Source organism: Rutilus rutilus, assembly GCF_951802725.1.
Source record: "Rutilus rutilus genome assembly, chromosome: 24".
Lineage (NCBI taxonomy): Eukaryota > Metazoa > Chordata > Actinopteri > Cypriniformes > Leuciscidae > Rutilus > Rutilus rutilus.
In genome coordinates this window covers 16,905,047-16,919,563 of record NC_140228.1, presented here as the reverse complement: position 1 = coordinate 16,919,563, position 14,517 = coordinate 16,905,047, and the positions used below count along the sequence as shown (strand labels likewise).

The following is a 14,517-nucleotide window of genomic DNA, read 5'->3' as shown; positions in this document are numbered from 1 at the left end:
CAGTATAATACACTTTGACTTGTATTTTACGTAAAGTCTCTTCTAAATAATTTATTTATTAAACTTATTTCCAGAATATAGTCCCATCTTTAGGCTTGCTGCTGCCTGGCCTAAATAGCATAATACAGCATGGCCAAGCAGCTGTTGTCGAATATCAGGAATAAATCTTTTTTTTTTTCAAAGCCTTGAATTTCTGTTTTTGAAACATTATATTTAATACATTGTGATTTTTTCTTTAGTTTAGTTTTCTTTAATTTTTTCTCTATTGTTCTCTGAATGTTTGTCACGTTGTTCATAAAAATAAAGAAAAAAGTAATGTGAACACTAATGCTTGTTGTCATTTTTAAAAACATTTGGGCTTGTTTTTCAAGTGAGATCTGGCAACAATGCTACTATGCACACACTGAAATACCGAGACCTTCATAACTTAACCCGAGGCCACTGAAATTATGCGTATGTCTTACCCATTATAAGACATGAATATTGATAATCTCTAACGAGTAATACTTTAGTATTTTCATTTGCCTGCCACGTTAAGTAATACATTAATGAAGCTGAACCCCTGACAAGATGGTCCATAATAGTTATATTAAATAGTGCAGCTAATACCCAACTTATGTAGACATAAAATATAAATTAAATCTACATGTACACAAATTATAAGGGTAATTTACATAATGAAGAGAAACATCAATACATGAACTTCAGTTTATTTTGTTTTCTGCATAAGAAAAAAGGAGAACCAACACAAAATGAAGGTACATTTGAGGGGAAAACAAGCTTAATCAATATTCTAATTTTTCATAACAAGACTGCCACCATTATCGTTCAATATTCATATCAATGGCACATCAAAGTCTGGGATGCCATTAAAACCGTTATGAATCAATAATAATCAAAAGTGATGAAAAATAGTAAGTAGTAGTTATAACAAGTGATAATCAAGTGTCAATGAAAAAGTGAAAAGATAATATAAAAGCATTTCTCCATATTCTACCTATATACTCTGAACAGTGCAACACCATGTGATCCCACGTCCTGTAGCACTGCACTAAACCCAGTCCATGTTCATTTCATATGAACTACTTGATACTAATTTTAACAAAAACAACTTGTATTTGCTGGGATACTGAAAACAAAACATTTCGATGAACTTCAAGTGTTCCAAGTTGAGTTGTCGGAAATGCATTTATCTGTAGCTCATGCTTAAACCCTGGACTAGTTCAAAGTGTCAAGGCATGGGAGCTCCTTTGTGGTTTGCATTACAAACACTTCCAATCAAGATTGCTTTTTGGTATCTTTAATGAGACAAAGCAACAGAAAGAATAACTTTGGAATATCATTTTCTTAATATAGTTCATTAAAAAATCTTTTTTAGTTTTGCATTTTGTTAAAGTATTAATAGTATCAATAATAATATACAAAATAAACCAAAAAGGAAAATTGTCTTTAGTATTTCATGTCCTTCAAATCGCACCTCCTGTTGGCCTGATGAATAGTTTCCAGGTCCACTTAAAGCACCCTGTCTTCTCTCCTGGTGGGTTTTAAAGAAAATACTTGAATATTCTCAGTATGAGCACTCGGCTTACAAAAAAATAAAAAAAATGCTTAGTGAAAGAACAAGAAAAAAAAATGACAACTCTCTCCCATAAATCTAAAATGCTTTTGCTTTTACCATAAATAAATGACTTTTGTGTTTAATTTATATCGACAAGCTGGGGTTACTCCCTAGACTCAAACCAAATGAAATGATTTATCAGAGGGTATAAGGTACATGATTTCAATGTTCCACAAATCTATATAAAATTGTGTAAGTACAGACTTGACTTTGGCTTCGTGCACAGCGGCTAGGTCTGATCCATTTTTTTTTTGTCTGTTTTAACTATGTGCAATGCAAACTCTTTAAAAATAACATTAAAAGCTGATTAATACTTCATTACAGTTTGACATACAGTAAGTGTTTAACCATACAACAAAACTGTTTATTTTGCGGAACATGAAAACCTTAAAAAAAAAAATCATGTTTGTGACTTTAAAAGGGTCAAAGTGCTGTATGAGGACCATCTGACATCTTTAACGTTCAACGAGAGCTCTGCTGATGACTATAGGATTGTCATGATGGTTGTTCAAAAATAGCTATCATATTGTCTGGATTCGGAACACGCTCCCAAATTCTCCATATTCCAGACTACACATATTCTCTGCTTTATTTGTCATTACGATTTCATTACTATCAACTGTTAGCATAGTCTAGTCTTCTTTCAACTGAACCAGAAGGAAAACTTCTGTTTACAGGATAGATTTCTTTGAATTAACAAGACTATCAGAGATAAATCAGCTTAGAAACAACTCTTCTATATAGGCTTTAAAAACAGGCTAAAGACCACCCTGGCTCAAGCAAAAGCAGTACCACAAACATAAATGACAACCCAGAGCACTTTGGTTGAGTTTTTGGGCGTTCATTACCATAGATTCTCCCAATCAAACCAAGTGTTATATGTAAATGTGAGTAGAATATTACCCAACATAATAGGAGTTTAAACCGAGATGAAGTTGTGAAAAAACGGACCATGATCACATAAGCATTAGCATGTCCATGATTACCATTTCAGTAGATTATTTATAGTAAAATGATGCTGTGGCAATAGGTCATTAAAAGGAGCCCTGTAAGTAAAGACTCTGTATAATAACAATGTCTTGCTGATATCCAAGGAGAGAAAGTGAAGATGGCCAGATTCATCTGTGCCCACTCCAATTTAGAGCCTCAAAAGAACAATAGCTTAAAAGACCAGCACCCTTTATCTGTCTTTTGTAAGCCAACAAGTCTAGTGGGTCCACAGACTATACCAGCTTCAATTCATTGTTTAGCTGGAGCTGCTAGCTGGTGATGGGGTAGAAGACTGGCTGGCAAAACCAGTAGACCCCGAACCAGATCCATTGCTGACCAACGATGCTTGCTGACCAAAGTTAGTGGTTCTCAGAGTGGCAAGATGTCGAGCAGAGAAGACATGGTCACGTGCTGCAGCCCTGGATTCAAATTCAATCCTACAGGCGTCGCACTTGCCTCTCAGAGTCTCACGGCCTGTTGTCTGGCCGATGGTATATGATGGAGTTGGTTCCACAACTGTCAGTTGTACAGGTTTGGGCAGGATGGGACGGTTGGCTCGGAGAGCATTGTATTGCAGGTAGCTACCCGAGCTGAAATCTACCTTCTTGGAAGGGTCAATGGGATTAGGTGACTGTGTGAAGATGTAAAAATTACATTGTTAGTTTCATTTCATTACAGAAAAACAAAATTAAGCAATAACAACAGAGAAAACTGTGTGTGTGTGTGTGTGTGTGTGGGGGGGGGTGGGGTGGGGGGGGATATAATCACTGTAAATCCCTCTGCCTTAAATAGTTATTGACCATAGTCTAAGTCAGGGGTCGGCAATCTATTGCACGCGGAGGAGTAATTGCTGGCATGTGAGCAAAAGTAAGAGAGGTGTACCTCGCACATGCATACAGATCTAATCATTCCTCATAGTAACACAGCTTGCTTTACTAAGTTAGGAGTTATAAATGCTATTAAAGCGTGAGAATTAATCTGCTCAAGTCAATTAAAGCACGCAGCTCTGAAAAACCATTAGCACGACCATTGCACATCACGCGCGCACAAGTTACTGACTGACAGCTTACAGCTTGTTCTGCTGTACATGGTTAATGCTATAAATTTCAGAGATATTCAACCAATATATAGAGTCCTAATAAACATTCCACACGCATCAAAATGACTGTGATGCATGTGGAAACTCTGTTCACGTGTACCTCCGAAAGAGGGCATTTTTTCACATTCCAGATGAAACCGGATAAAATGCATCTGGTTGTTGAAGTATTAAATTATCTTACTAATGCTGATGCCGCTCTCTCTCCTTAATTGCAGTCTTTGATTTAGAAATTAGCTGATGATAAATAAAATGAGGCTTATATCTCTCTTTCATTGACATCAACACTGCTTCGGAAATATTTAAGATTATGCACTACTATATTAGCCATTATGAATATTTAAAAGATATTTATTTATACATATGGGGGGTGGGGTGGGTGGGGGCACAGATTAGGTTAGGGCACAGTGAATAACTCAGAAACTTAAAAATGGCAAAAGGTTGCCGACTCATGGTCTAAGTGCTCAAGTTTTGATAAAAAAAAAAGCAATTTTTGTAGTAAAATCATAGCAGCTGCCACAACTTTCCTGTGCACCATACACTTCTGTCCATCAGGTGGCGGAAACAATCACCTGCTTCTAGGCATCAATGTAAAAGATTCAAGGGCTGCGTCCCAATTCAGAGGCTGCATACTTCAAAGGCCACATTCGAAGGCCGACTGCATCAGAGTAGCGGGACGAAGGCTGTCCCAATTCTAAGGCTCCTTCAAACGCGGCCTTGAAATGCGGCCTTCGTTTCCTGGGCATTGAAGTACACAACAGATGGACCCTTCGTGGCCTAGTATACCCCAAAATTCATTGCATGCCATTGACGACAGGATTTTTTTAAGAGAAAATGCCGGATTACACTTTCAAATGCAAGTATTGGGTGTCAACTTACTCGAATATCTAATGATACAAATGTAAAAATAAAAAGTTAAGCATTTCAAATGCTGACTCATATCTTACTAAGATGCGATTTTATATAGTTTATACTCTTTATTACTTACATAAATGGACCACGTGAGCATATTTAGACAAGTTGTGAACCCTGTTTTGTTTTCAGACAGTTGAATATAACTTTCAAAAAAGTCCAGTACAAACATTACTGCCGCTCGTTAACGGCAGCTGTCACAGTTGCTAGTCGACAAGAGCAATCCTCCGTAGGCTAGACCGTCCCATTTAACAACACTCGGTCCGACCTTTGCGGACTTCGAAGGATGCAGCCTCTGAATTGGGACACAGTTAAAGAAAAAGAAGTAAAAAAAAGTAAAAGAAGCATTTTGCCACATACTGTGTGAAGCGTAGATGGTGCACAAGAGAGAAGTGGGAGCCCATGTTTTACTACTTACATTTCGGGGTGAACGAAGCACTTAAATACCCAACCAGATTAAATGATCTCCTTTTGTGTAAAAGAACGTAAAATGAGATAAATGAGAATGTAATGCAAACAGGTTTGGAATGACATGAGGTTGAGTCAATTTTGGATTAATAATTTTTTTTAAAGGCATCACCAGTATGTCAAAAGAAATAATAAAATATAAATGAAAGATTACACTTTTTTAGTTACTGCACCGGGCACATTTTTTATAACGTGTTGCTAGCCTATGACATGAGAAAGTATATGGACACCTGTAAGGCTAATGACATTGTAGCAAAATACTAAAACTAGACATGAAAACAGTTGCTTCAGAATATTAGACAAAGTGCCCTTACCATTTTCTCTTGCTGAAGCCTCCAGCGTTTCTCCTTAGCACGTGTATTTTGGAACCAGATTTGCACAACCTTAAGTGGAAGCCCAAGCTCTGTCCCCACTGCCTCACACTCCAGTGCATTAGGATGAGCACATGTCTCGTAGCACGACTGCAGGATGGACAGCTGAAGACAGTTCAGGTGAGTTCGAGGTCGTCTTGGGGTGGAGTTCTGCAGCATGTAACTTGTTTCTTTTTGGTTTTGACCAGAGGATACTGTAACCGTCACAGGAGATGGCGTGGTGGGCGTGGTGGTAGTGGGTGTAGGTCGCTGTGAGCTCAAGCCTAACTGTTCTCTTGAGAGGGTGTTGATCTTGAATGGACCTTTCTGAGACCAATATTTGAGCCCATTGTGTTTCTGAGATGCCAAGGCAGATTTGTTAATTGGCGTAGGGGATAATTTTGGCACAATGTGGCTGGTAGTCCCAGACTCGACCTCTCCTCGGTAATCATCATCATCTTCATCAGTATGGTCTGACTCGGCTCGTACCTCTTCAACCTTCCTTTTCGGAGCAGATCGAGATGTAGGAATCCCACTCACTAGCAGAGGAACTGCAACCGGAGTGGCCACTGTCTTAGGAGCTATTTTAACCATTGTAATGGGAGTTGCTTCTGTTTTGGTCTTGTGAACTAATGAAGGGCCGGTGGACACAACGGTGAAAGAGGCTGTCTGATTTGGTCTACTTGGACCTTGAGTGGGAGTTTTCAGGGGCTCCTTGACCTCCTTCACCTTTTCTGTCTTTGGAGGAATATTTCCAGTTTGGGGTTTTGCAGAGCCCCAGCCAGTGGAGGGACTTGGGTTAGGTTTAGGTGGGGTTGAGAATATGGGCTTCGAGAGTGGCCAGGTGAACTTAATGAGTGGTTTCCCAACAGCTGCCAAAGTGCCATCACTGATAAAACGGACCTCTCCCTTTCGCTCCCTAGCCCTCATATTCTGGAACCAGATCTGAACCACTTTCTTTGGAAGGTTTACCCACTCAGATATTTGTTCAAATTCATGCTTGCCTGGGTTTGGATCTTTGAAATAACATCCGTAAAGAATATCAAGCTGGTCAGCATGGATGATGGTCCTGGAACGTCTCATGTCCCTGAACCGTCTGACTTTTGGCCTCTTTTGATCCCGCTCTTTTTCTCGTTCCTTCTCTTTTTCCCTTTCCATGAGTGATGTGCTGACCTTTTCTGCTGCCCTCATGTACACAGTGCTAGTCTTAGCCAAATTATTGCGATTTGTACTGTTATTGGAAGATGGTAAAGCAATGGCAGATTCTGGCTTCACTTGAACCACGATTAGACCTCTATCTGTAGGAACCCCAACAGTCGCTGGTCTCAATCCCAGACCATCAAGCAAATGACTTTTCTGTATAGAGGACTTGTTAGCTGGGGAGACAGATGATATTGTAGAGCTGTGGTTTTTCCCCATGCTTAGATCCAAAGCAGACTCGCAATCATTGCCATTAGATAAGGAGTGTGTAAGAGAGGTGGGTGCAGCTGCATTAAGAGGGTCTGAAAGTACTGCTGCTGGACTCCGAGTGTTTGCAAAGGCCATCTTACCTCGATCTCCTTCTGAAAGACCCACCCCAATAACTGATGAAGGAAGTGAGAGTACATATGGACTGTATAACTGGGTGGAAAGTGGAGCCAATGACAGGGAAAGGGGCAATGACTGCAAGATGCCAGTTGGAACGCCCTGATGATCGACCGCAACTGAAAAAGGAGTAGGAGGGTCAGCTTGTGCTTCCAACTGAAGATCAAGATCTACATCTTGCTTCTCTCGTTTGATCTCCACCTCTTCCTTGTCAATCTCACTCTTTCTCTTTTTCCTCTTCATACTTTGTTCATCATCATATTCGTCCTCTGCATCCGAGAGGAAGACTGTAGTAGAACGAAGAACCTTTCCACCACCACTTGACCTTTCAACTGTTGGCTCTACCTGTGAAGACTGTTTGATTGGGCTACCTGACTCTTCCCTCATCGAGCTGCTTTGACTTTCTTCATCAGTCACGATAACAGACGTGTAGAACTCTTCATTTTCAGAGTCAGATGTCAACAGCAATTCTCTTGGGCTTCCCTTACCAATCCTGTGTCGTTCTGCACTACTGGAAAGGTCAATGGCATGACTGCCTGTTGCCGATGGACTATGTCCATCTTCACCCTCATCTATCATTAAATTACCCTCTTCTTCCTCCATACTTCTGTCCAATTCATCATGGAAGCTGTCTAATCTCTCCCTATCTTTGGATTGCCGGGCGTCTAAGAACCACTTGCGTACCTCTTCTCCACTTAGCCCAACCTCCCTGCCGAGGGCTTCGCAGTCCTCCCGCTGAGGACTACATGTTTCAGCATCATCTCGTGACTCTAAAAAGGCCCACAGAACCTGAGACTGAAACTCAGTGAGCACAGACCGTCCTGAAGACAAGAGTGGATGATCTTTAGCACTTCTATGGCCTAAAGCTCTTAAGGCAAAATTAGTGTTACGAAAGGTACAGTAAACAGCGCCAGAGCTGTTAACAGGATGTGCATGGCTGATACCTTGGTTTGGATCCAAAGCGAACGAAATATCATGCTGATGGACAGGGGCCGCTGAGGATTCAGTTACTTTGGAGTTTGCATCATCCCCCTGACACACCTTTTCACTGTTCCTCTCAACTTCCATTTCACTTTCTTCTTGCTCTTTTTCATCACATGCCTTGCCATCACACACCATTTTCTCACTTTGCTCTTGTGTATTTTCACTCTTAATACACATCTCTTTTTTTATCCCATCAATTTTCCAGTCCTCTTCAGATTTTAGTGACATTTGCTGATCGCAAGGCTCTACTTTTATCTCATTGTGCACTCTCATGTCTGCACCCTTGTCTACCATCTTGTTGGTCTCCTCTAAACTCATTTGAGTGGTGGTTGGGAGGCCAAATGCAGCCCACTGACTTTGTAAGCCACTGAGTCTTTGGGCCAAGAGAGCCTGTTGTGCAGCACTGAGACCAAGAACTGGCACTGCCTGCTGCAAAAGCTGGTTTGGAGATTCTGGATTCTGGCCCTGGATTTGGGTTTGAGTTTGGAGTCCATTCAACACCAGGGGCATGAGCATATGAGGCTGGGGTATAAGCTGCGGGGTAGCTGCCCCTGGTGTTGCAGATGTCCCAGTCGTGAAGAGAGGAGGAAGAATGGAGTGTGGGAGAGAATTTGGGCTGGAAGTCAGGAGAGTGAGAATAGCAGACATGGCTTGTGCGGAGGCCACCGGAGAAGAAAGTAATGAGGGAGCTAGCTGAGACTGCATCTGCTCTCCGTCTTTGGTCGTTACTGCTGATGGAGTCAGGTTTGCTTGGGTGACACAATTGCTGGTGGAGGCGTTAACTAACTGTGTGGTGCTTCCAACAGTGGTTGTAGCCAAGTTTGTAACCATAGTTCCAGTTCCTGTATTTGCAGTGGAACTAGGAGTAGCATTCCCCGCACTCCTGCTGCGACTCTGGTGCAACACAGATTTTAAATGACTTTCCAGGGTAATGGCATGATTGTAGGAGACACGACAGACGGCACACTGGTATGGTTTGTTGGAGACATAAGGTCGAGCCAGGAAAGGGGTTGAGTCACTGTCTTTCACCGTCCCGGTTCTCATCCTCTGAATATGGGTGGTCGAATTATAATGAACACTCAACGCTGTTTTAGTGGGAAATGACTCCAAACACGCATTACACTTGAATGGACGGTTATCACCTTCAGAGGCTACACTGTTTTTACAGACGGATCTGCCATTGCTTACAGAAGCCTCTGATGTTTTTATAGTTTGCTCCACATTGTCCTGATCTGACTCCAGGCCAGCCACGTCACTTTCCTCATTTCTTCCTCCTTCCAGCTCTTCATCCAGCCCTTTTTCCTGAGAAGAACCACCCTTGTCACCTGCATCTGTAGATTCGCTCTCATTTTGGGAAGCCATTGAGGGGGACTTTGTGTTCTCTAAATGTTTCTGCTGAGATGTGTCATCTAATGAATTGATAAAAAATAAAATACAATGTCAGTGAGCATTTACAAAAAAAGTCCAAAATAAGTGCAGTTTTATTATGCTGAATATGTAAAACAGGTATTCAAAAAGGGAGCAATTTCACAAATTGTCTGCTAATTGTAAAAAGTTATATTAAAGGGTAAGTTCATCCAAAAATGAAAATTCTGTCAGTAATTACTCACCCTCATGTTGTTCCAACCCTGTAAGACTTTCATTCATCTTCGGAAAACAAATTAAGAAAATTAAGCCTATCCTCCATAGGCTGCTAGGTAATTTATATCTGCCAGCCCAGAAAAGTTAGTAAAGACATCGTTAAAATAGTCCAAGTGACTACAGTGGCTCAACCTTAAGTCTATCAAGCGACGAGAATAATTTTTGTGCAAAAAAAAAGAAAAGAAAACACTATTCAACTATTCATTTTCTTCTGTGTGGGCCTCTGAGTGAGTTCACGTGGTGTAACAGCGCAGCGCTTCTGGGTTGTACATCAGAATGTAGGCTCACTATTGGGCAGCATCACACACGACCAGCTTCGGCCAATAGTGAGCCTACGTTCTGACGTACAACCCAGAAGTGCTGCGCTGTTACAGCTGAGCAGCTCTCAGATTTCATCAAAAATATCTTAATTTGTGTTCCGAAGATGAACGAAAGTCTTACGGGGTTGGAACAACATGAGGGTGAGTTTTTGAGTGAACTACCCCTTTAAACCAAAGGTAAAGTTAACAATACATTTATTAAGATGGATCGTAATATACATGTGTATGAATCCATAAATCAATGTTAATTTGACCAATATCATTGCATAGGTAAATAAATTATACATAGGTATAATAGAGCAGGCTTAAATCACAACAATCAGTTTACGATATGCAACTGGGGTCCCTGGTCCATCCCTCACCTTAAAAAGCTTGAAACACCCTTATGTCCGGATTCAGAACAAAAATCATTTGTTTGGATTTAAAAACAACCAGTGAAATGTAAATAATTTGCAACAAATCTTTTTTTTTTTTTTGCAATCACATCCAGGAGTCAGCAGGAAAACTAAATACTTGTGGGGGCCACACTCAGCTACAACCTACAGGTGCTTCATTGCCATGGAAACTACTGATGCAAGGTGGTCACCAACACTGTGTCACCAATTGTGTGTCCAGTGGTGCATAGCCTAGGCCCGGTATCAATAACACTGGAACCTAAGACCTCAGTGCTGGGATAGTTTTAAATCACTGTGGCACAAATACAAACACTTAACATTATAATACAATTAACAATAACTTTATAGATTATCAAAACCCACCTGAATCATTTAGGGCTTTGGATTCTTCATCTTCAGCAATGGAAGAGTGCTTAGGAGCAGCCTTATGAAAAGAGGAAATCAATTATTTACGTTAAAAGCAAACAAAAACTTGTGTAAGCTTATAGTTTCACTGGCAATACACAATGTAGGCCTAATTTCTTTTGCAAAAAAAGTATTTTCCATCAAAACGTACATAATGACATTACTAAACATTACTAACATTTTTCTTTCCCAAAAAGTCCATCTTAAATATACTCACAATATCCAGTAACTTATCAAGGCAAGCAGGGAGGACACTGTGTTTGTCTGTAAGGTGATGAGAGAGATTCTCACGGTCTGGTTGACTTTCTTGACATAGAGGGCATAAACACACTGACCCCCTGTTACTGGCACCTCCCAGAGTTTCTCCTGGCTCCTCCTGAAACCAAAGTGGTATTATTATATGCAATAATACTTTATCATACCTAAATAACACAAATATTGTATTACTTGTTTATTTCAGAATTCACAAAATAATATTAATGATATTGTATATTATGTATTTATTTTTGTTTCAAGTGGCCTCATGCTACTGTGTGCAATTTTTTTTATGCATCAGTGATCTGAAAGAAATGTGAAATTAACAAATACACGAAATAAGTGCAGCACTTCACAAAACTATAGTCTTAAAGGGTTAGTTCACCTAAAACTGAAATCGCATCCTTATGTCATTCCTAACCTGTATGCCTGACTTTCTTCTGCAGAATGCAAAAGAAAATATTCTGAAGAACATTGGTGTGCAAACAACATCGGACCCCATTGACTTTCAAAACAGATATTTTTATCTTTATTTTCCACAGAAGAAAGTGAGTCATTCATTCAGGATTGAATTTGGAATGACATAAGGGTGAGGTGCAAATATTAATTTTGGGGTGAACCAGCACTTTTTATATATATATAAAAATGAGATTACATAAACATATAGAATATATAGAATAAATAAACTGATTTATAGACAGCATCTAATGCATTCTTCATGTCACTGCATGTGTTATGTCTAATGTACAGTCAGCTCTAAAATAGTTGTTCAGTTCACATAAGCTTAATCGTCAAAACTCAAAAATATACTTCAAGAAATGCAACAATTGGCTCGCTTATTAATTGGGTTTGATGTCAGATGACACTTACAAATCAAAACAACAACAAAACGACCATGCATAACATTGGGACATATCACTCAACCACCCCTTTCTTTCATTCAAGTATGTTCACAATCAGGTCTGATATTGTGACCTCTAGTTATTTATATAGGCCATACAATCTGTGCTATGCACTTAAAACAGTATTCGTGCAAGACATCAAATCTGATTCACAGATGCAGTTATGTTCTTTCTGCTAGACACAACATAACAAAACTGGACCACCGATACCTTGTGGCCTGTTTATAAATCATGCATTTGAAGGCACATTACTTTATCTAAGGCATACCATGTTAATAAAATCTGAGAAGCAGAATCACACATGCATTTATCAGTTCTGCAATAACTAGGCTATTTACCGTCAGAGGAGGCCTAAATGTTGACCTTGACTAGTCTTATAATATGCTGATGTGAGTGAAATTTGTCAACATGTTGCCCCTTGTGAATAAGGCGACATGGGCTGTAAATAACAGATAATGGGTGCAAATCCCCTGGGATGTTAATGACAGTGATGTCTCTTTAAAACAATAACCCAAATAAATAAATAACACATACGTCGAGATCAAAGATATAAACATCTTAATTCACATCTAAACGACTTCGTTTCGCGTATGCATGCAAAATCGTTTCAAATACACCGTTTCTGGCTTCGTTTTTACATGCCACACTGTCAAGTAACGAACAGACATCAAATGCCAACAGTGCTACAATGCCACGCCAATTAGCTTCCCTGCTAGACTGAAAACATGCACTGAATCCTCAAGACAAGTACTATTAACTTCTCCTAAAAGTCAAAGACAGACGAACCCACACGCCGCGGGACACTGCCGTTCGACAGCGAGCTCATATGGCCGCCATAACTCTTGATGATTTCGTTAATTAACCCACAGCCTAATTAGCAAGACCCGTGTGCTGTTGAATCAATTGGAAACGGAGAGCTTTAGCCTGCCTCGCTAACACGCATATATACACAGACACACACTCACGCTCTCTCTCTCTCTCACTCCAGTGTAATCATGACAAATACCCCATTAAAGTGCATCGCACTGCAGTCTCCTGCCCTAATAACCCCCTTTTCCAACTTTAATCGCTGCAAAGCGACTGATTTTAGTGATTTCTTACTTGAAGGGTGACGTTAAAACAAAAGAAGCCGTTTTCTCATAAACAGTCGTGGCACTTCATATGGCTAACGCAGCTAACAACACTCAACAAATTGGTCAACTAATTATGTATCGCGTATCACGCCACAAATCGCCCACAAACTTCTCAAAGACACCGAATAAGAGCTGCGAATAGATTATAAGGTATATAACAATAGCAACGCTCGAGATGCTGCAGTCCAAGTCTGCTTTATTGCGCTAATTGAATTGTGTAAATAGGCTTTCGGCTCTCAGATGTAAAACCTCGGGCTTGATTAGTTCCTCGCCCCCCTGATTGTGGCCTGTTGGTCGGACATTGAGACATCCCCCGCCCGCCGTCCGCTGCACAGCGGAAATTGCGGCCTACATCGACTAAGCTATTTAATTAATGAATTTGGGTTGCTTCATACAGATGTGTTAACAAAAACAAGCCGTTTGTCGTCCCCCTTCGGCATTTATCTAACCCAATACCTTGCATTTGGCGGTCTAAGTTCCTCGTTTAGTAGATAATGTAGATATTAAGCACCATAAGTGTGTTTTAATAATTGTAGAGCGCAGTAATTAACGATGGACGAAGCGCATTGCTGCTCGAAAAGAGCGACGTGCAAAAAACGAGCAGCGAAAGGGGGTGGCGGGGCCAAAATGAGAGTCCGAGGCAGAAAAGTTTGGATTTTAACACTCGAAATCTAACTAAATATTCGCAATGAAATGCCATGCATCAAATTCTCTATCGTGCTCAGGACGCGATGAGATCCGCATCGCCCACACGATCGCAACTTCTTGATCAATTCGGCGTCAACATCGTTTAATTAACACTAAAGCAATTAGCTAAGGCTTTACCTGCATGGTTGGGACTCCAGCACACGCTTCCTCTCGCTCTTTAAAACTGAAAAGTTTTGTCTCTCTCTCCCTCCCTCACTTACTTGCTCACTCCCTCCCTCTCTCTCTCTCGTTCACTCTTGCATTGCTCTCCTCTAGTAAACACACGACAGCTCCCCCAAAAGCTGACTGCTAACTCTCTCCAAGAATGTTCCTCTTCCCACTAACGGTTCGATTCAACAAAACACCTAAACGCATGTTAGAACATTGTTATACTGTCATCAATTAAATTAGTTGTAACTTTGTTTAAAATTTCGTCTTTAAGAATGTAGTGGCGAAGTATTAAACCATACACGGCAAATGAGAGAAATATTTATATAAAGGTGTGTATAAAAAATAATAATGAATAAATATATTTTTATGTTATTGGAGAAAATAAAATAGGTCTAAGCTAATAAATGTAATCTTAACAACAACAAAAAAATTACCAAAAAAAAAAATATATATATATTATGGTTCTACTGGCACTAATGTGCTGATCAAACTGATTGCAGACTCATTAGTTTATTAAAACACTACGAAATTGTAACAAGAATCGTTAAGCAACTATTTAGCCACATTTTATACTTAAAAAAAAAAAAACATTCTGTTCTGTTGCGT

General features: G+C 40.0%; 1 protein-coding gene across 1 annotated transcript; it reads right to left on the bottom strand.

Moving 5' to 3' along the window:
• Positions 1-694: 694 nt before the first annotated feature.
• Positions 695-13,998, bottom strand: zfhx2 (zinc finger homeobox 2). Its single transcript, XM_084399192.1, has 5 exons — positions 13,879-13,998; positions 10,981-11,139; positions 10,722-10,782; positions 5,399-9,411; positions 695-3,239 (listed from the first exon to the last, which is right to left on the bottom strand). The coding sequence occupies exons 1-5, from the start codon at positions 13,882-13,884 to the stop codon at positions 2,865-2,867; spliced, it is 4,614 nt and encodes a 1,537-aa protein (XP_084255318.1). The 5' UTR covers positions 13,885-13,998; the 3' UTR covers positions 695-2,864.
• Positions 13,999-14,517: the final 519 nt, after the last annotated feature.

Bases quoted from the DNA above. Each gene is read 5' to 3' on its own strand.
- zfhx2 (XM_084399192.1), bottom strand. The intron at 10,783-10,980 runs GTGAGTATATTT...TCTTTTCATAAG, and splicing joins TTGATAAGTTACTGGATATT to GCTGCTCCTAAGCACTCTTC. The intron at 9,412-10,721 runs GTGGGTTTTGAT...TCAATTCATTAG, and splicing joins CAAAGCCCTAAATGATTCAG to ATGACACATCTCAGCAGAAA.